Below are 22,182 nucleotides of genomic sequence, written 5' to 3' on the forward strand. Positions count from 1 at the left end.
ATTACCACCATACATATTTACTGTTCAATTGTTAGCATTGAAACCTCAGAACATAAGTGGTTTCCTAAAACATGCATTCTCTTGTTTATTTCTGCTGTTACTATGTTACTGTTATGCACCAAACCTTAGCAATAATTCAAGGCTGACAGCTTTGGACAAGCCTGGCACTCTGACCCACGGATTTATGAAGAGATGTGGAAGTCTCTGCTTAGAAAGAATTACAGTGAAACATAACTTAAAACCCAGATTTCTAATCTTTGTCTTCACTAAATTGCACAAAGCACTTAGTTTTAGCTCAAAAATTATGCCCCATGCACTATGAAGGCCATCCGGGAGCAGAGCTGCCTGCCAGTTCGTTTTCTTGTGTACACAATATGATTCATATACAATTTCACACTCAGCACTTTTGATCTGTGTATTAAAAGATATCTTGAAAGCAACATTACCTTTGGTGGAAGTAAAGTGCACTTTACTTGAGGATCTTATGGGCTTATTAAAAAGTGAGGGCCTTGTAAAAGGAAACACACTTTTAATTTTATTTATTTATTTTTTGGTTTGGGGGCCACACTTGGCAGAGACAGCCAATGGTTATCAGTATGCCTAAATTTAAAAGTTTGACAACAGCATTAGCTAGAAAGGAAAGAACTAGATTAACCAGAATATCTAATATAAAGTCTAAAATTAACTTTGAAATTATTTGAAATTTTCTTCTGGTTTTTTATTGGGGGGGGAGCATGGGAAGGGTCGGCCACATCCAGAGGTACTAAAAACTTATTCCTGGTTCTGTGCTCAGGGGTCATTCCTGGATGGGCCTGGGAGCCTTTATGGGGTTCTGGTTGGCCACATGCAAGGCAAGTGTCCTATCTGCTACACTATCTAGACCATCTCTCTACCTCCTCAATTTTATTTTTCATTAGGTGAAACAGTATCCAATATTTTAACTCTTAAATATCCCAAGATAAAAACAAAAGAAAATCAACACAAAGCTTATGTGAGTTTATCATTATTAATAATAGCTCAAAACAGGGAAACATTCATCAAATATTGAATTCATGAATAAGTTACAATTTATCAATACAATGGAATGATGCTCCTCAAGAAAGAAACCAATTGCTAATATATGTACAAACACAGATAAAATTAAAAAACATTATACTGTTTAGTTAAAAAACTGTTATTATGGAAATGAAAGTCAAACACAGACTTATAAACTATTTTCAGAGCACATATGGTACACAAATTATATTACAACTATAAAAAGAACTCAGAATTATAAATGATTATATTAAACAAGACAAAGGACCCACACATACAAATTTACATAGAGTTTAATTTCATTTAAGTGATGCTACTTAAAAGGACAAACTATAGTGTTAGGAGATTCATAGCTTCCAGGTATCTAAAGGTAACTGGGAGGAAATTCATGGTGAAAAGCAAGTGGGAATTATTTTGAGAGATAAAAATTTCTATATCATCATTTATCATTATGGTGGTATGTATATATATTATGGATGGATGTGTGTGTACATGTGCATATTAAAATGCATTGAAGTACGTACTTAAAAAATAGCTGAATTCTTAGTGAATGTAAATTATACCTCCCTCCACTTCCCCCTGCTTCCTTCTACCTCCTCCAAATTGACTCCTTCCAAAGCAAGGTACATAGCAGAGAATGTGATTGATACAGGTGATACAGTATCACAATTTGTATTCAATAAAGGATTAACAAAAGAATTTCAGATACATGAACATACACATATTTGCCAGAATATGCACAAGATTACTTTCAGGACATATGTGCATGACATTTGTAGAATGAATTGCCTCAAAAATAGAAATGGGGTGTCTGAGGCAGATACGGTGTGGAGATATTTTACATTTTGAGCCTTTAAATTTTTGAATCATGCAAAACAACCAGCCTATTCTAAAGGGGAGAAAAGTCTGTGGGCCCTCTAAACCTGTACAATATTAGTTGAGTCAAAGCCTAATTTCTATGTGAAAGCATATGTTTCTTTTTATTCACTATTTTTTTTCCTTCCCCATACTGTTCAGAAGTTATGGGACTACCTTAGAGAATATTCAACATATTCTTCTGAAGGCCAATAATAGCAATGACATTATAAATGTAGCAATGACACTAATATAAATTTAAGATCAAGAGAAGGTCCCATGGAAGATGGATCACTATACTGAAGGGGAGAATGAAGCTTGCATATACTGCAGGTTAGAACAGCTGGGCTCTCAGCTCAACTAACCCTAATTGCTTCTGTCCTAAAAGGAGAAACTAATGCCCAAAGAGTACAAACTACTTTGCCCAAAGTGTACAGTTAGTTAGTGTCAGAATCAATATTGGGACATTCCTCTCAAATCCTAGTTCAGAGAATGCTTTTTAAAAAAGTGAATGACCCCTAGCACAGAGCAAGAGATAAAGTGGACAATGAGAGCATGAATGTCTCCTCTTATCCACCCTTAATCAGCTGATTTCTCTACAGAACTCACCATCTACCCATCCAACCTCACAGGCATATCTGTGGGTAAAGGGAGAGAAAGGCCTTTTATTGAATGTTGACCAAACTTTCCCAGAGTTAAGCAAATAATCTCTCCCTTTATAAAAGGAACTTAACAGGACCAGAAAAATATTATAGTGGGTAAGATGTTTGCCTGGCATGTGGCTGACCCCAACTCAATTCCCAGGTGGCATATGGTTCCCTAAGCATTACCAGTAGTAAAAGAATTTTATGTTCAAAGGTGGACTTGAATGTGTCAGTGAATGGCAAGGCTTAAATGGAAAGTTAGGTACCCAACTTGCTATTTTGACCCAAAAGATGATACTCTATGAGGCAGGGGAAGGCTATTTGAGACTTTAGTTTATTTCAGTTCCCATTTACAGAGCACAACAGGTTCTGGCTCAAAAAAAATCAAAAAGAAAGAAAAAAATAGAAAAAGAAAACAACTGAATTAGTCTCAGAGTAACCAACTCAAATTTAGTTCAATAATGGCCAAGAATGGGCATGTATAGGCATGCACACACTGGTAAATATGATATGGCTGATGAGTGCTTTCTCTATGGAATGTGAGAACACCCTGACCCAGAAGATAATCTTATGAGGCCACAATCACCAGGTTGGAAGTAAACTCTGAGGAAGTGCCACTCAGAATTACAAGGATGTTTTCCAACAAAGATGAGGAATTAGATAGAAGAAAGAAGATGCTCTCAGCAGAGGAATCAGCATAAAAGCACCTAATTTGTAGGATCTCAATATGCCTAGGAAATCATGAGTGAAAAAGTGTGATGGGAGATGAGACAAGAAATGCTTTTAAGCAGTTTGGGACAGAATGTTTGGGACACCATGATGTTCAAAGGTAGACTTGATTGTGTCAGTGAACGGTAAGGCTTAAATACAAACTTAGGTATCCAACTTATTATTTTTACCCAAAAGATGATACTCCAAGGCTATTTGAGACTTCTGTTCACTTGTCTGCCATTTACAGAGCCCACTAGGATAACCCCCAAACCCCACAGGATACTGCTACACAAAGGAACAAGACATAGTCCCTTACCTCAAGGAGCTGACTGTCTGGGAAACTTACCCTTTTGAAAATGGAAGGAAGGATCCACCCTGGGCTACTCTCTAACTAATCCCATACCCCAATATTATTATTGGTGGCCCCACCCTAGTCAGTTGATGCTCTTTTCCCTAGTGATTACACTACTCATATTCTCCTGGTCACCATGTTTTGTTTGGCATCTATGTTTATTGACAGAGCAGAGCCTGATATATTATGTGGATGAAGAAGCACAAAAGTAAGTTGGGGAGCTGTTTTGGATAAATTAGCTATGATGACATTGTTTCTGCAAGCAGTCACTTGTATTTTTTTTAAACACCAATCACTGAACAAATCCTCAAGTCCTTTGAAACTGATTTTCCTTCAGAATACAAAAATAAATGAATTAGAACTCAGATTGCTGGCTATCTGCCCAACTTCATAATGTTGATAGGAACCTGTCAGCATGTTCATGAATATCTGATAATGAATGTGATGCAAGTGCCAACAGTCCAGTGAATACTCACGGAACCCCTTACATTTGGTGTCAAATATGGACCCTCAGCAATAGTTGCACATGTCCAGAGATATTCCAATGCTTCAACTCATCTTGTTCCAACCTTCAGGAACAGTTGAACAGTTTCCACCACCACTGCTAGAAAATTATCTACCTAAAGTGCATAACAATACTTATTTGAAAAGAATCATTATAGATGCTATTAAATTAAGAGTCTTCAGACAAGACCCTGGATTCGGATGAGCCCAAATTTATCAGAAAGTCTTTGTTAGAGAGAGGGAAAAAAAGTCAGATATAAAGATATATGCAAGAAGGTGTGGTGATGGAATAGAGATCGTAAGAATGTAATTATACTAAAGAATGCCAGGATCTACCAGAAGTTGAGAAAGGCAAGGAAGGACACCTGGAGCTGTCAGAGCAATTGTTACTCTGCCATTGCCTAGTCTTCAAACTTCAAACTTTAAGAAAACACACAGGGACCCTCTGTGCCTAAAGACTTTGATTCCAGAGATCTAACACATTCGGGCATCCAGCGCAGCATCTAATAGCAATGCACTGGGACTGCGAACTGGGCTACAACTCTGTGCTGCCAGGGGGTGGATTTTTTTCCTCCCCACCCTGTCTTCCTGCATGGAAAACGGCGGGTTGGCGGCAACCGCATGGCAGGCGCCATCTTCTATGACTCCAAACCCAGAGGTATTTGGTTTTTACTTTTGGGGCTCCCAGGAACTCATGGGAAGGGGGCGTAACCGGCACGCCCTCAGCCCAGATAAATCCGGAGCCGCTGAGCGTGAAGCAGACCCTCTGCGCCTAAAGACTTTGATTCCAGAGACTTCTTTCAGCAATGCACTGGGACTGTGAGCTGGGCTATGTAATTTCTGGCAGAATTTTCCCTGGACTTTATACAGAAATCCAAAACCGTGTGGACGTTGCCGTGTCCGCGCAACTTAACATTTATAATTGTCTGCAATGTGAAATGGTTCCTTTTGAACAGGTCTGACTTGGGGGGGAAACTCCAAATAATAACAGTAAGTTTTTGCTGAAATATTGAAGGTTATTAATGTAACAGCCACCTCTCTGGACTGTGAACTAAGCAAAAGCCCCACGCTGGCCGACGCGGCGTGGCATACACCATACTATGAGGCGCGGGAAGGGGGATGAGGGGGGGAAAAAAAAAAGAGAGAGTTATGTACTTGTAGTAGTGGGGCTACATATCTCTTCATTTCCAGCAATGGAAAACTAATTATCAAATGCTTCCTTGGTAGTAGGTCTGTCTCTCTTGGGTGGAAACTCCAACAACTATAGTGAGTTTTGTGTTGAATTATGGAATGTAATCAAGGTAAAGAAAAAATGAAGTGAAATTCATTAGTTATACAGTAGGGGGTAGGGGGTGGGGGCGGGGGGTATACTGGGGTTTTTGGTGGTGGAATATGGGCACTGGTGAAGGGATGGGTGTTTGAATATTGTATAACTGAGACATAAACCTGAGAACTTTGTAACTTTCCACATGGTGATTTAATAAAAAGTTTAAAAAAAAGAAAAGAAAACACACAATGCCCTGAAACTCATAAGACTTAAAGATACACAGCAAAGTAGCAACAAAGGGCCAAAGCCAACATAAGAGACCTTGACAACATAACTGAGAGCAGAAGCAGGGGGTGGTAGTGGTGGTGGTAGACTAAAAAGGGAAATTGGGACCCTTGGGGAGGTGCGTATACTGGTGATGGATATGGTATTGGAATTATGTACATGGTAACTACCAATAACAGTACTGTAAATCACAGACCCTCAATCAATAAATATTTAAATAAATAACATAAATTTGAAAAGAGAAAAAGATGAGAAGAAAACTAATTTGGGCTTCTAGTACTGTGAGAATAAATTCCTTAAGTTCCCAAGTTTATGATAATTTGTTACAACAGCTCTTCTAAACAAGTACAAAAATGCTTGAAGACCTACTTTAATTCTAGCTGTAGACCACTAAGACAAGCCTTCCTCCTCCTCCAATGTCATAAGGATCCTGGGAGCAACTTAGCCCCTCTATTCATCCATTCAATCATCATTGAAGTAGCCATAAAGCAGATATATGAGAATGGATTAAAAGCAGACTTTAAGTGTTCAGAGTTATAAAGACCTAAAGAGGTAATTATAGTGTTAGCTAGTAGCACATATACTAAAACTGAAACAATACAGAGAGTATTAGCATGGTCTCTATTGTAAGAATGATATGCAAATTCAAGAATGTGTTCCATGTCATTTTTATTAAGATATAATTTTAGCATTGTTATAGGCTAAACTGTGTCTCTCAATTTACAATTGAGAGTATACAATTTGTATACTACTCCCTGGTATAACAGAATCTGAGTATATTTAGAGGTAGTTTTTTTAAAGAGAGAAGAAAGAAGATGCTCTAGGCAGAGGAATCATCATAAAAAGCACCTAATATTTGGGAGTTCAGTATGCCTGAAGTTGTTTCTCCTGGTTTCTTAGATGCTAACTAGATTTAAGAAGTGGCCAATTGCACAGGAATGGAAATGAGTTATCTAAAGTTCCCATTGAATATCTGCTTCCTCCCACAGTTATATATACAAGGCATAAAAACAGAAAGTATTACAGTGAGAAATAATATTGAGGGCTCATGGAACTTCCAGAGAAAATCTTGCACAAAAAAAAAAAAGATTTTAGGGTTTTATAATTATTGTTGAATCTCCTGGCACATATTGATGGTTATCAAGGGCCTTAAGTTAAAAATTCCAATAAAAACAAAGTATTGGATCAATCAAAAAAACATCAGTAATTAAAAAAGAAACTTGAAATGGATTTGGAAGAACTGGGATTAACAGATATGTACAAAACCCTCAGCCTCTCAAAAGCTGAATATACAGATTTCTTCAGTTCACATGGAACGTTCTTCAGGATAGACCATTTATTGTGAGCACATTTTGAGTTTCCATAAATTATTAAAATATAAACCATATCAAGTATTTCTTCAGACCAAAGTTCCATGAGTCTAGAAATTAGCCATTTAAAGGAAATTGGGAAAAGTGCCAACATTTTGAAACTGAGTAATATATTGTTAAAGAACAACTGGGTCGGAGAGGAAATCAAATAAAACTTTTAAATGCTATCTAGAAGAACAAGAATGAAGACAATAACTACCAGAACCTATGGAATTCAGCAAAAACACTACCAAGAGGGAAGTTCAAAGCAATACAGGCCTACATAAGGAAACGGTGAAGTTCTAACAAGCACCTTAATTTCATAGCTTGAGAAACTAGTAAAAGAACAACAAATTAATCACAAAGTAAGTAAAAGGAAAAAATAATTAGAATTAGAGCATAAATTAATAAGAAATTAAGAAAACAAAAACAAAGACTAATAGAACTAGGAATACTACTTTTTTTTTCTTTTTGGGTCACACCCAGTGAAGCACAGGGGTTACTCCTGTATTTGCACTCAATGCACTCAGAAATTACCCCTGGTGGTGCTCAGGGGATCATATGATATGCTGAGAATCGAACCCGGATTGTCTGAGTGCAAGGCCTACCCGCTGTACTATTGCTCCAGCCCCTACGAATACTACTCTTGTTGTTGTTGTTTGAAAGGATAAAAAAGATTGGCAAACCCTTAGCTACTCATAAGGGGAAAAAAGAGAGAAAATCCAAATAAATAAAATTATAGATGAAAGTAAAACTACAAAATATCATGAGGTTACTATGAGCCCTATGTCACTAAACTAGAGAACCTGGAAGAAATACATGAATTATTAGGTTCATACTATCCTCCACTATTGAATCAGGACAAAGTAGAAAACCAATCATGAGTAAGAAAATTAAAAAACAATAATTAAAACTCTCCCCATGAACAAAAGCTCAGATCTAGAATGGTTCATTAGAAGTTTTATCAAACTTGCAAAGAAGACTTATTGCCCCAACTTCTTAAAGCATCCAAAATAGCAATGAAACAATTCTTCCTAACAGTTTCTATGAAGTGAGTATTACCCTAATATCAAAAGGAGACAAAAAAGAAAACTACAGACAGATATTCCTAATGAACAAAGATTCTCAACAAAACCATCATGAACCCAAATCCAACAATTTATCAAACTGATCCTATAGTAAGATCAAGTGGAATTCATTTTAGGACTGCAAGGATGATTTATCATATGAAATAATACAATATAGCATATGAACAAAAGGAAAGAATAAAAAATCATATGATCGTATCAATAGATTTAAAGGAATTTTTTGGTAAGATTTACCATAAATTCATGATTTAAAACCCTCAACAAAGTAGGGATAGAGGAATACAAAAGCTATTTATAACAGACCAATCCTAACATCATTCTCAATAGACAAAAAACAAAGCCTTCCCTCTGGGGTCAGACAAAAGGCAAGAATTTTCACATTCTCCATGATTACACAATACAGTTTTGGAAGTCTTCATTTCAGCAGTTAGATATGACAAAGAAATCGAAAGCATCCAAACTGAAAAAGTTAAATTTTCACTATTTACTGATGACATAATAATATACATATAGTAACCTAAATACTGCATTAAAACTCTTAGAAAAAGTAAACCCAAAAGGTAGAAGACTAAAAAAATAATACAGAGAAATCAGTTGCATTTGCATTTGCAAATAACAAGAAGAGAGTGAAATAAAAGACAGTCACACTTATAATAGTGCTTGAAAAAAATAGTGCTTGAAAACACAACCTAGAAATCAAGGATATCCTTTAATAAAGGATATGAAACACTTATACACTGAAAGCTATGTTAGTCTTGAAAGAAATAGGATACCAAGAAGTGGAAAATTATTTCATATTCATGGACTGGAAGAATTAACATTGTCAAAATAACCACCCTACTAAAAGCATTACATATATTCAATGCAATTTGCATCAAAACCGCTGAAATTATATGGAATCATAAAACTCACAAACACCAAACACAATTCTAAAAAAAAAAAGAGAGAGAGATCCCTGTCCCAAGTTCAAATTTTACTTTAAACTTATTGTAATCAGAACTGTGGTACTGAAATAAAGACTCTCAGATCAATGGAAGACAATTTAAAGCCCAGAAATAAACCCTCAGAAATACAGATTTACTGTTAGTCTAGAACAAAGGATCTGGAGGCATAAATTGCAGTAGGGAAAAGCCTCTTCAACAAATGGTGTTGGAAAACCTGGTTAGACATATGCAAAATAATGAAGCTGGTCCCAATCTCACACCATATACAAAAGTTAACTCCGAGTTGATTAAAAACTTCAAGATTAGGCCAGAATCCATTAAAACACACACACACACACACACACACACACACACACACACGCACGCACATGCACACTAAGGGAAAGATAGGAAGAACTCATTCTCAGCAATGGAGAACAAATTACCAAATGCTTTCTTTTCAGCAGGTCGACTTTAGGGGGGAGGAACTCCAAATCAATGATAGCGAATTTTTTGTTGAGATATTGAATGTAATCAAAGTAAAGTGAAAGTAAATTGAAATTTACCAGTTACACATGCGGGGTGGGGGGCTGCGAAGGTGGGGGGAAGGGGGGAGTTATACCGTGATTCTTGGTGGTGGAATATGTGCACTGGTGAAGGGATGGGTGTTTGAGCATTGTATAACTGAGACTTAAACCTGAAACTTTTGTAACTTTCCACATGGTGATTCAAGAAAAAAAAAATTTAAAAATTCAAAAAAAAAAAAGATAGGAAGAACTATCCAAGATATGGGTCTCAGAAATGTGTTAAATAGTTTGACTCACTAGCATAGGTAACAAAAACAAAAGTAAATTTTCTAGATAGGGGCTGGAGGAATAGCACAGCAGGTAGGGCGTTTGCCTTGCACTCGGCCAACATAGGTTCGAATCCCAGCATTCCATATGGTCCCCTGAGTACTGCCAGGGGTGATTCCTGAGTGCAGAGCCAGGAGTAACCCCTGTGCATCGCCAGGTGTGACCCAAAAAGCAAAAAAAAAAAAAAAATTCTAGATATAATTTAAAAGTTTTACGTTATAAAATAAACAGACTAAATTCAAAAGACACCCTAATTGAATGGGAAAATATATTTGCACACAATACTTCTAGTAATGAACTAATATCCAAGATATAAAAAGCACTTACAAAGTTAAACAACAAAAAATCCAATGACTCTGCTCAAAAAAAAGAAAAAAGGAGGGGCAAAATAGCAAACTTGTCCTGAAGAGCAAATAAGCACAGACAGTAGACAGATAAAAATGGTGTTCAAATATCACTCATTATCATGGACATGCAAATCAAAATGACAATGTGATATCATCTTACAACCACTGAGAATGGCCAATATTATAAAGTCTGGAAACATTTAGTGTGGGCAGGGACTATTTAAAAATTAAGAACAGAGCTTTCATATGATACAGCAATTCTACTACTTGTCATCTATCTCCATGAAGCAAAAATATTAATTCAGAAAAATATATGTACAGCTATATTCATTGCAACATTTAAATACAATGGCCGAATATGGAAAGAACCCAAATGATAGAAAGATATATGCACATCTATGTTCATTGCACCACGATACAATACCCAGGATATAGAAACAACTCAAATAAAATCTGGTAACTGCTAGTTAAAACAGCAGTAAAACTGCTGTACAGTTTTAAGTAGAAACCTTACAGATTTCCGAGGCTTGGACAAAACTACTGAGCATCATTTTAAGTGACCTAAATAGAGGGAAAAGAAATACCATCTAGATCTCAACCATCTGTGTTGAGATCAGGAGAACAAGGGACTAGACAGCAACAAGCAATGACAAGTCTTTAGGTCAGATTATAAAATGTATATTAGCAATAGGTGGTGGGAGAGAAGAATAAAGAGGTGGATAAGAAGTAATATAAGGACAGTGGTGAAAGGTTGATAAAGTACAATAACCTGATGCTCACCAAAACCATGAATATCAACTGTATTGTAACCATGCTACTTAATCAATAATAAAAACAATTAATAATAGTTTGATATTTTAACTAAAAATGATCAAGAAAAAGAAAGGGTCCTGCATTGAGAGTCCAAAACCTGGACCTGTTAATAATTTTTCATCAGGCAGGGAAAATAGCTTACTTCTCTGGATTTCAATAGTCCTAGGATTCTGTTGATTTTATTCTGCTAATTTATAAAGCAATCTAACTCCAATCAGCCTTGTGAATAAGATGTTTAAATAATATTGGGCCTTGACTGTGTTCCCAGAACCCTAGTTAAGAAGACATCATGACACAAGCAGAAATCTTTGTTCAAATATTCTTACTGTTCCATCGTATGCTTAGCTGGTTCCATGACAGGGCACTGGCACATGCAACATACTAAGATTTGTGTCTTTTCAGAAATGTTTCCAAGAACATGTTTTGACATGTTCTTATGACTCTTATTAGAGTAGGCTGTTCCTAGGCCTTGTGAAACAAACAGAGTGCCCCCCTTCCAGGATCCCAGCTATTTTGGGATATGTAATTAATGTCCAGCATTAAGTAGACTAGTCAAGGCTAAATTAAGATCACACAAATATTTATTTATTGGAAACTATGCTAAAACAACAGTCATCAAAACTTTGAATCCATATATCTACTTTTCAACATTTTTAAAATACTTAGGTGTATATAGATGATATATAAATCAGCATTGCATCGGCTAGATGATTTTTTTCCACTGAAATTTGCCTATATGAAGTTGGGGATCTAAGTGTTTGGACATCTCCAGAGAGTCTATTGAATATGTAAATCATTTGAATAATATTATTCTCAATGTACATTTATTTAAATATTTGTTTGGGAGCCACACTGAGCCAATAATTGAGCAGCTATTTCTAGCTGTGGTCAGGAGTGACCTCTGTCTGTGTCTGGGAACATAAGTGGTTCCAGGAACCTGAACTGGAGTTTGCTGCAGGCAAGGCAAACTCTTTCCCTCTATAATATCTCTCCAGTCCCAAAATACATGTATTTAAGTACTTACACTAATCCTTAGAAAGCAAATTTAGTATCTCTCTTTTGGGTTCAGCTCTACATGATAGATAGGAAAGTTTTCTTAGTTTGCCTCTCTGTCAGTCTTAGCATTTATTCACTAATCATAACTTCTTCCCAAATGTTGTTTTTATTTTTTCTTGTCACTTTTGTTTTGGGGGTCATATCCAGAAGTACTCTCAGGGGCTACATGATGCTGGGCATCCAACTTGAGATCTTGAACATGTAAGATAAGTTTTGTTCTATGAGAACCACGTCCCTCATTCTCTAATATTTTTACTCTTGTGTCTTTGGGATAAAAATCTAAAATCCTTACTTTTTCAGCAAAAATTACACTTTTAGAGTTGGGGAGATAGCTCACAGTGTTGAAGCACACACTTTTTGCATGCAGGAGTCCAGGTTCACTCCCAAATACGTTTAGCATTAACCTGGAGTAGCCCTTGATTACCGCCATTTGTGACTCAAATAACAAAATTAAAAATATTTCATTTTTGCGCATGTACAGCTTCACCATCTGTTAGGCACATACTTTCTCTCCATTCCTGTTACAAAACTGACTGGCTAATAGGTTTGTGTGTATACACATACACATGCCTATCAGCTTTGCCTTTGCTTCAGCTGAACATATTCTCTGCAACATTGGCTCCTAATTTGAGTCATATCCCAATTAAAAAAATCTGCATTTCTCTCATTTTCTTAATGGAATTTAAAAAAATTATTGATGTAACATTGATTTACCTTCTTGGGATTTTATAATTTATCACATACAATGAAGAAGATTTATTTGCTTCCAAGTCAAATGGACTAAAATGCACTGCTTTGAAAATTTTCAAAAAGAATCTAAGAGACAAGATGACCCATTCCCATCATATCTCAGCCCAGGAAAGAGTCCCAAGCCCAAAGATGTGGTTAAAAAAAAAAGGGTGGGCCCAGACAGAGAAGGGAACACCAAGTAAAATGTGATTGGAGATCCGTCAAGGGAAGGGAGATGCGTGCTGAAAGTAAACTAGAGACCGAACATGATGGCAACTCAATACCCCTATTGCAAACCAAAAGGAGAGAGAGAGAGAGAGAGAGAGAGAGAGAGAGAGAGAGAGAGAGAGAGAGAGAAGAAATTGGAATGCCCTGCCACAGAGGCAGGGTAGCGGGGGATGGGATTGGGGGGTGGGAGGGATACTGGGTTCATTGGTGGTGGAGAATGAACACTGGTGGAGGGATGGGCTCTCGAACATTGTATGAGGGAAACACAAGCACGAAAATGTGTAAATCCGTAACTGTACCCTCACAGTGACTCACTAATTAAAAAATAAATAATTTTTTTTAAAAAGGTAGGCAGGAAAATCTATGGATCAGCATTCATTTTGTTTTAATTGAACATCTCTATCATATTAAATTTAAGTGTTTATTCAAAATTGATCCATACATATTACATAACACATATTCGTTTGAAAATTAAATTAATATATTACAGGAAGAGAACAGAATTTACCAAGGGGTGGGAGGGTGGTGAAAGGTATGGGAAGACCTGAGAAAATGGAGGAGAGAAGTGGGGACTGTGATGGAGGTACAGTATTAGAACATTATATGTATGAAACTATCATTAACAACATTATACCTCATGATGCCTCATATAAAAAATTTTATTTTGAGAATACACTGTATGTAACATGAAATATAAAGAATATTAACATTTAAGAGAACTAGATAAAATTGAGTGAAATTAATTGCAACTATGCTTAATTTTTGAATTTGAATATAATATTTCCAAATCCCACAAATTACGTTACATATTTTATTTTGGATATGGTGACCTCTGCAAGAACATTAGTGACTAATGACTACTACTGACAATTCTGTGGTCCTTTCCACAATACCGAGCCAAATTATTAGGAGGCACTCCTTGAGAACAAAGATTCCAGACCGTGAGTCTAAGAAACATTAACTAGGGTTTTATGTTTCCTAACTTGAGGGTGTGCCATTTACCTTCTCTGTGAACAGTACCTCCCAAGGGTGCCAGTGCACAATCTGTGCAGTACAGCATGGGGAGGCTGGGACAGCCTGGTAATGGCAGGTGCTTTCCAGGGAGCAGCTTCATGAGCACAAAGGGGAGAAAGGAAGAGTCTCATTCCTATTGGTCTTACCAACACCCCTGAATTTAGAGCTCATAATCATTATCAAACGTTCTTCCAGAGTGCATGATAGGTGGTTCATACATGTGCACCCTGATAAAAACCATAAAGTCTGGAATCAAACTACAATTAAAACCTGAGAAGGACTGCATACTAGAGAAAAAGAAATGGGTTCAAAAAATGTTGATGAAAATTGTTGATCCTAATCTCCTCACAATATTACACTGGCTATATTTGGATTAACTAATGAATTTTTCTTGAATTTTCACTAATTATGCTTAAACTAAACACACACACACACATATATATATATATATAAAATATTGGTTTGGGGAAAAATTAAGTTGGCAGGGCTTGGAGCTTACTCCTGGTTCTGAGCTAAGGGATCACCCCTGGTGGGGCTTGGTAGACTAGATGGGGTGCCAGGAATCAAACTTAGGTTGGTCATGTGCAAGACAAGTGCCCTACACACTGTACTAACTCTATGGGCTTGAATTGACAGTGACACTGTCACTGTCACTGTCATCCTGTTGTCCATCGATTTGCTCGAGCGGGCACCAGTTTTATGGGTAGTTCAAATTTATCCCAATAAATAATAGTTCAGATTCCTATATATCGAGCATTTATTTGGTTTGGGAGACCTCACCCACCCAGGGTGCTCAGTGATTGAACTCAGGTCAGCTACATGCAAGGCAAGTTCCTGACCACTATACTACCTTTCTGAAATCCTATATTGATTGTTTATTATTTATATACTTCTTCTAGACAATTTGCATAAATTATATTTTTAATATCCATATCTATCTTAGAGAACTAATCATTATAACATGCATTTTACTAGTAAGGATTTTGAAGCTGAGAGAAGCTCAATAGTATAACAGAAATCAAATTGCTAGTCTAGTTTGCTTGTTTTCATTTAGTTTTGTTTTGTAACTACACCCAACAGAACTCAGGGTTTACTCTTGGCTTTGCACTCTGGGATCATCTCTGGTGGGGCTCAGGGGACCATTAATGGGGCCATGGACAACATTTTGTGTCTTGTGTCTTGGACAAGTGTCTTTCCCACTGCACTATACCTCTAGGTTGACTCCTCCAGTTTTCAAATCACAATGACAGTAAAAATGGTCTTACCATGTATATTGACCCAGGTTCGATTCCTCCATCCCTCTCGGGGAGCCCAGCAAACTACCAACTACCGAGAGTATCCTGCTCGCACGGCAGAACCTGGCAAGCTACCAGTGGTGTATTGGATTTGCTAAAAACAGTAACAAGTCTCACAATGGAGACATTACTGGTGCCTGCTGAAGCAAACTGATGAACAACTGGGAAGACAGTGCTATAGTGCTATAGTGTATACTGCTTTCCAAAGTCAAATCATCAGTTCTATTGGTCTTGAGCAGGATAATTGGTATTCATTCGAACCATTTTCTTTGCATCGGCACATTACTTTTCTTCTTTGCATTAAACAGATTACCAAAATTCTCTATCATTGTTATCTGTCTGTCTCTCCTTTCCTTTCTTGTTCTCTCTACTTATGTCTTTTCCTGTCTCTTTTTCTACAGACCTAACAGATGCAACTGAAAAAGTGTTTACAACTGCTTCAATTTTGACAGAAAACATCAGGACAAGTTTCAAAATCGACACACAAAGTTCTGAACCATTAAGTTACCTTAGAGAATGGATGCAATTCTCACTGGAGACCCAGTGTCTTCACTAGCTCTTAGCCAGTGATCAATAATAGATCTCTTCTTATTATCTGTAAAAATTGTATTTCGGAGAGATAGTAGAGTGGTTAAGATCTTGCATTGCATGCAGCCAACCCGGATTCTGTCTTGAACACCCTAGATGGTCTGCTGGGCCCTGCAAGAAGAGTTCCCTAAGAATATTGCCCATAACAAGTTTCTGAGCATCTCTGGATTTAGAACACTTTTTTTAAAAAAAGTATTTCTGATTTTTCTCTCATGATATTCATTCCTACTATGTGCCGCTTTTATCTACTCTCTGGAATCTGCTATGTAGTATATTGCAAATGCTAGATAGATAAAAGGATAAAACAGGAAAAGCTGTTCTGAATAACTATCTGCACATTTTCTCCATCATATGTATCCAGAAAAGAGGTCTGTAATTGGAATGGTAAAAACATCATCACTCACACAGTAGCTCTAATCAAAACCCCCGAGAGTCAAAATTGGTGTTTTATTGTTTTAACTCCACCAAATCTATCAACAAAATGTCTGGGCTCTGTCTTCCAGACAATCCTAATTCTACTTTCTGAGCCCTCCACTGCTGTTACCTTAGGGCAACCTGCCATTGTCTCTTGCATAGTACTTCAGCTGCCCCCAAATTGTTCTGCTTGCTTTTTCCCCATCTCTACTAAGGCTTGTCCAAAAAAGATAGTCATAATGTTGACTCCCATCCACTTTGTGTAAAGTGACAGTCCTTCCAGTGACTTACAGGGCCTGGCATGGATTGTGCCTACTTTACCTTGCTGTCCATCTCCCCTGATTCCTTTTCTCCTCTCTCTCCTTGATCTGTCACTGCCATCTCCAACCACCATCTACTTCACTGTGGGAAGCAGAATAGTGGCTCCCATACCAGTCAATATCCTAATCCCTAAAACCTGAGAATGCTAACTTTGGCGTCAAAAAGGATTTTGACATTAGTGATTTTATAATGGGGAATTATTCTGGCAGACCGCCATCTAATCAATGGGTTCCTAAGAGAATGGAGGCAGGTCTAGGTCTGAAGAAGAGAAGAGGGTGAGTAAAGGATATGAGGTATGAGCCATAAAAAAAAAGCGTGCCATACAGCTCTTGATGCTAGAAGGAAGGAAGGGGATTTTTTCAAAGCTTCCAGAAGGAACATATACCTGATGACTTTTAGGACCCTAAACTCCTTTCAAATTCCAGACTTTTAGATCTGTAAGAAAATACATTTGTGTTCACTCACACTACGTAATTTGTGTTGATTTTGAACCTAAGTAATAGGAAATTGAAACACCCATTATCTTGTTTTATGTTTCTATGCGGGAAGGTCTCCCCATGGTACTTGGGATTCAGAAGTCACTCTGGGAGCACTCAGCCTCACAGTCTCACCTGATGGTTCGGTTGTTGGGTTGCAAGTTGCTCAGAGCCAGCAGCATTCAGAGGGCCCTGCAGTACTCAGGATCAAAAGCAAGTCATCATGCACACAAGACATGCACTCCAGCCCTTTCAGCCCTCTCCCTAGCCTCTGGTGAATATTTCTTTATATCACCATTGCACAGGGCATAGTCTATATTTACTCATTTCTTTGCCTATCAGTTGTTTTCCCCACTACAATGCAAAATTCAGAGGAGCCAGTATTATGTTTTCCTTGTCCTTGTAAACCCAAGACCTAGCATAGGAACAATTTGTTGAATGTATACAGAAACAATATGTTTTTATTAAATAAGTTAATGGCCAAGCAACTAAAACAGCTGAGGCTCTATAGAATTTTGATTGAACATATGTAGTCATAAACAGTGTGACAATCTTACTGACTTGTCTAGAGGAAGTGAATACATACACCCATGAATACAGGTATAGATGCAGCCCAGTGATTTACACCTAAACATCCCAGAAAATCAAGAAACCCAGAACTGAAAAGCAAGGCCTTCTAAGAAGCTGAGTCCAACGCAAGGGTTCCTGTACCTCCTCTGGAGAGCTGAGAGAACTGAGTCTGAGCAGACTATAAACACAAGCCCCAGCTCTCATGCAAGAGGGGCACTCCAGTGTTACTCTGTTTTACATGTTGCATTTCCATTCAACATTGAACGAAGATGCCAGCAAGGGGCAGGCAGAGTGGGGGTTATAAACAGGGACTATAGCTGCAACTTTTCTCACTGAATGCCGCTTAAGATCTTGAAAAAGAAGTTCACCCCAAGGAGCTGAGGCAGTTGGTACATTCTATGTCCTCCTAATTACCATAATGATGATATGAAAGAAGAACACAATTTAAAGAGTTCATTAAAACTAATATTCATTTTAGGGAAGTACAGATCCTAACCTAGAAACCATGTATTATTAACAAGTAGTTTTTCCAGTTGCTGGTCCCAAATGGAGATGCCTCTATGTGTTTTTCCTTGGTACATCTGCTTGGTTCAGTAGCGAGCTCACTTCTGATGAAATCAACACTTGGCCAAATTTACAAATATTGTTTTGATGTGCCAATAACAACGATGTATCATCTTGCCTGTTGCATGAAGCTTCATGGGTACTTCTATCCTGATTCAAATATACCTTGTTCTCACATTTAGAAACCTCTGGGACCTGGGAGACTAGCAGAAGTGAATTGGAAATAAAGGCTGGAAGGCTGCTTACAGCATCTCCTGGCCCCTCCACACATATGTCTGCATCCCTCCTGGAATTCCGACAGCATTCCACTATGTCCTTTAGTCATCCAGATTTACCATATGCAAGTCTGTCTCCTAAGTCACTTTGTTGATTTCTTGAGAACAAGGGTACTGTCATTTCCTCTCCTTTGAAAGCTCAGCACAATAGCCATTAAGGTGTGTTGGATACCAAACACTCTGTTGGCTGTTTAGTTAAGGAATTAGATAGGATAAAGGAGACTGAGTTTACTCAGAAAACAATTAAGAAATAATTCAAAGTAAAAGATAACATTGTACTAGCTGCCTTGCTTGCGACTTACCTGGGTTCAATCCCTGGCATCCCATATGGTTCCCCCCTAATCACCATCAGGAGTGATTCCTTAGTACAGAGCCAGGAGTAAGCCCTGAGCATTGCAGGGTGTGGCCCAAAAAGAATAGCAAAAAATATAACACTGTACTAAGTTAACAAATAAAATGTTTTTGTCTAGAAGAGTTATTTGGAATGGAAAAAGAAGAAATGAGTGTGAAGCAGGTTTTTGTAAGTTCATAAAGTAGTTTTACTAGCAAGAAGTGGCAGAATTAGTAACATATTGTCTAAACAAACAAATATTTATATTGTGGGGATATTTAGGGGAGATTTCTTAATTATACAGATGTTTTTGCAACCCTGACATATTTTTATATATTGATTATATTCATAATCATAACCTTCATTCTTATTCAAAGGTCAAACCAAAGTTCTTGGTTTGAGTATTATGAGCACTAACATCACCAATGGCTTTAATATCTTTCTACTTTGATAATCATTTTACTCCATCATGTAATTCATTTATATCAGGACAAAGGGCAAATTCCATGTCAGGAAACATTTATTGACCTTATATCTGCACTATCTGTGACCTTCGAAACATAGAAATTAATCTGGCACCTATCTTTATTGATTTCTCCTGTAAGTCTTAGTTTCATTTCTAAAGACATTGTCGGTGAAGGAAATTTAACCAGACAGAAAAATATATTTAACATTGGTCAAAAAAGTAAAGATTCTACCAGCAATTTATGCTCATTTATAAGAGAACTCTTGTTCTAGTATCACTAGTATCACCAGTGTTACATAACAGTCAAAGGTTTGTCACACATGTGTGCACTTTCTAATTTTTTTAATATTGAATATTGCTGAAGAAACTCTGAAATGACTCATTCATCATCCCTCATCTTAAACTGCATAGTGAGGCCCAAAGAACATGACTCTGTACATCATTCCCCGGTTATTCAGAACAAAATCAAACACCAAGTAATGTCATCTGCACAGTGAGTGGTCTCTGTAAGACACAGTCCTTACCTTCACATAGAGGTGAATCTCAGGGTGTAAATGATCTGATTCATTTTCTTCTTCATCATCAGGTACAGAATAGCCAGTGGGGGCATCTCTAATGGTCGAGAAATCCCTGCTTTCCTGGATGGTGAAGGTTGAAGGAGAGAGATCTTCTTCCATCATTAGACTCCCATTCTCCTGGTACTCCTGTGGGCCAGATTTCTTGTACTCGATTGATGAGTATAATTCTTCCACCAGGGTGACCCCATCCTCTTGGGGGGGTCCTTGTTGAAGATCTTCAGTCTCAGAATACACTGCATCAGGCAGGAGGTAACCTTCTTCTTGTTCTCGGTCTCGGGAAGAGACTGAGCTGTTCTCATTTGCAACTGCATAAGGGGACACAAAGTCATACTCATGGGGTTCTTGCTCATTGACATATAAATTGTTTTCTGATCTCTGCTCTACATTGATGACATCATAAACATCACCTTCATTTTCTTCTGGAACGTCATATATTCTGTCTTTTTGGATTGTGTCATATATTCCGCTGCAATCTTCATCACCCATGGTTATTGATTTGATTTTTTTGCAGGAAGACCTGAGTATATCCAAAGCAAGGAAAGGGAGAGAGGATCTTGTCCTGCCCTGCAGAGGAATCAACTGGCGTTTCAAACACAGCTACTAGCAACACCTATCAATGACAGGTCTCTAACAATCATTTACAGGACTCTAATCAGCAAACCACAAGTCCATTGGACACAAGATAAAGCTTACACACTCACTTAACTCCTTCACTACTAAGAATATTTTTTACTAGGTGCTCATTGCCAGGAACCCCCAAATTTGTTGTAACAACAAAGGATTGAAATTAATTACCCATTCTTGTTCTTGTTTGCATGGAAATTCTGAATGTATTTAGCCTTTTATCACTAAAAATGTTGGACAGTTTTCAAGAAGCTCCTGCAAGTCAGCAAAGAGAAATTCATACAGTAGCTCATCTATTTAGAGCTAAATTCATCACAAAACAATTTGTTCAGGTCTTATTAGGCTCTGATAAATGATCTATTTATGATCCAGTTAAATAATACATTCCATTTACATTCTCGATCTGGAAACACCAGTGGGTGATTAAAGTGCAGACAAAAAAAAATAAATGCCCTGGCCTGTGGATATATAAATGCAGACCACCAAAAAATTAGAGACTCACAGGATTTGAGGCTTTTTTTCCCCTCCAAAATCTGTGTGATCATAATAATCAACAAATATTCACTAAGATTCTACTATGTGAAAATAGGCCCTGATAGTAAATAATATTGCAAACAAAATCAAATTCATAAAAACCACATCAATTTGTAAAAAATATATATATAACATATAGGACAAGGTACATTATAGAGTATCAAATATATGAACCTAAGGATATATTCTCTGTTACCTAGGGACTGTTAGTTGAGGAGATATCAAGAGAAACTAAAACCTTAACACAGAGAGAACAAACCTGTCAAGGTTTTCTCAGTGAAAATTCTTTTTGCTACCCATGGCAAGCGTCATTATCAATGGGGAGAAGCTTAAAGCCTTTCCTCTAAGATTGGGGACAAGACAAGTTTGCCCGCTCTTGCCACTCCCATTCAATATAGTACTGAAAGTTCTGCCCATAGCAGTTAGGCAAGGAAAAGATATCAAGGGCATACAGATAGGAAAAGAAGAGGTGAAGCTGTCACTATTTGCAGATGATATGATACTATATACTTAGAAAACCCTAAAGACTCTACAGAAAAGCTCCTATAAAACAATAGATCTGTATAGTAAAGTGGCAGGCTACAAAATCAACATCCAAAAATCCATGGCTTTCCTATATACAAATAGAAAGAGAAGAAAGAGGCATTTAAAAAAAATCCCATTCACAATAGTACCTCAGAAAATCAAGTACTTCAAAATCAGCTTAACTAAAGAGGTGAAGGACCCATACAAGGAAAATTACAAAACAGTACTTCAAGAAATAAAAGAGGACACTAGGAACTGGAGATACATCCCCTGCTCACGGATAGGGAGGATAAACATTATCAAAATGGCAATACTCCCCAAAGCACAATACAAATTTAATGCAGTCCCTATCAGGATACCCATGAGATTTTTTCAAAGAAATAGACAAAACACTCCTGAAATTCATATGGAACAATAAATCCCCATGAATAGCTAAAGTAATCCTTTGGAAAAAGAAGATGGGCATCACCTTCCTCAACTTCAAACAAAGCAGTAGTAATTAAAACAGCATGGTATTGGGCTAGAAACAGACCTGCAAACCAATGGAACAGAGTTGAATATTCTGTC

At 37.3% G+C, this 22,182-nt stretch overlaps 1 protein-coding gene and 1 non-coding gene across 2 annotated transcripts in view; one reads left to right on the plus strand and one right to left on the minus strand.

Moving 5' to 3' along the window:
* CLIC5 (chloride intracellular channel 5) overlaps positions 1 to 20,418 on the minus strand; it is a 167,623-nt gene extending 147,205 nt beyond the window's left edge. The window contains exon 1 of the mRNA XM_004605947.2: positions 19,879 to 20,418. Coding sequence (XP_004606004.1) covers positions 19,879 to 20,418 — 540 coding nt within the window. The remainder of the gene's footprint in view (positions 1 to 19,878) is intronic.
* LOC129404591 (U6 spliceosomal RNA) lies at positions 6,215 to 6,321 on the plus strand. Its single transcript, XR_008629981.1, has one exon. It is a non-coding gene; the product is annotated as a U6 spliceosomal RNA (small nuclear RNA).
* Positions 20,419 to 22,182: the final 1,764 nt, after the last annotated feature.

The sequence above is a fragment of the Sorex araneus genome, chromosome 4 (genome assembly GCF_027595985.1).
Source record: "Sorex araneus isolate mSorAra2 chromosome 4, mSorAra2.pri, whole genome shotgun sequence".
Lineage (NCBI taxonomy): Eukaryota > Metazoa > Chordata > Mammalia > Eulipotyphla > Soricidae > Sorex > Sorex araneus.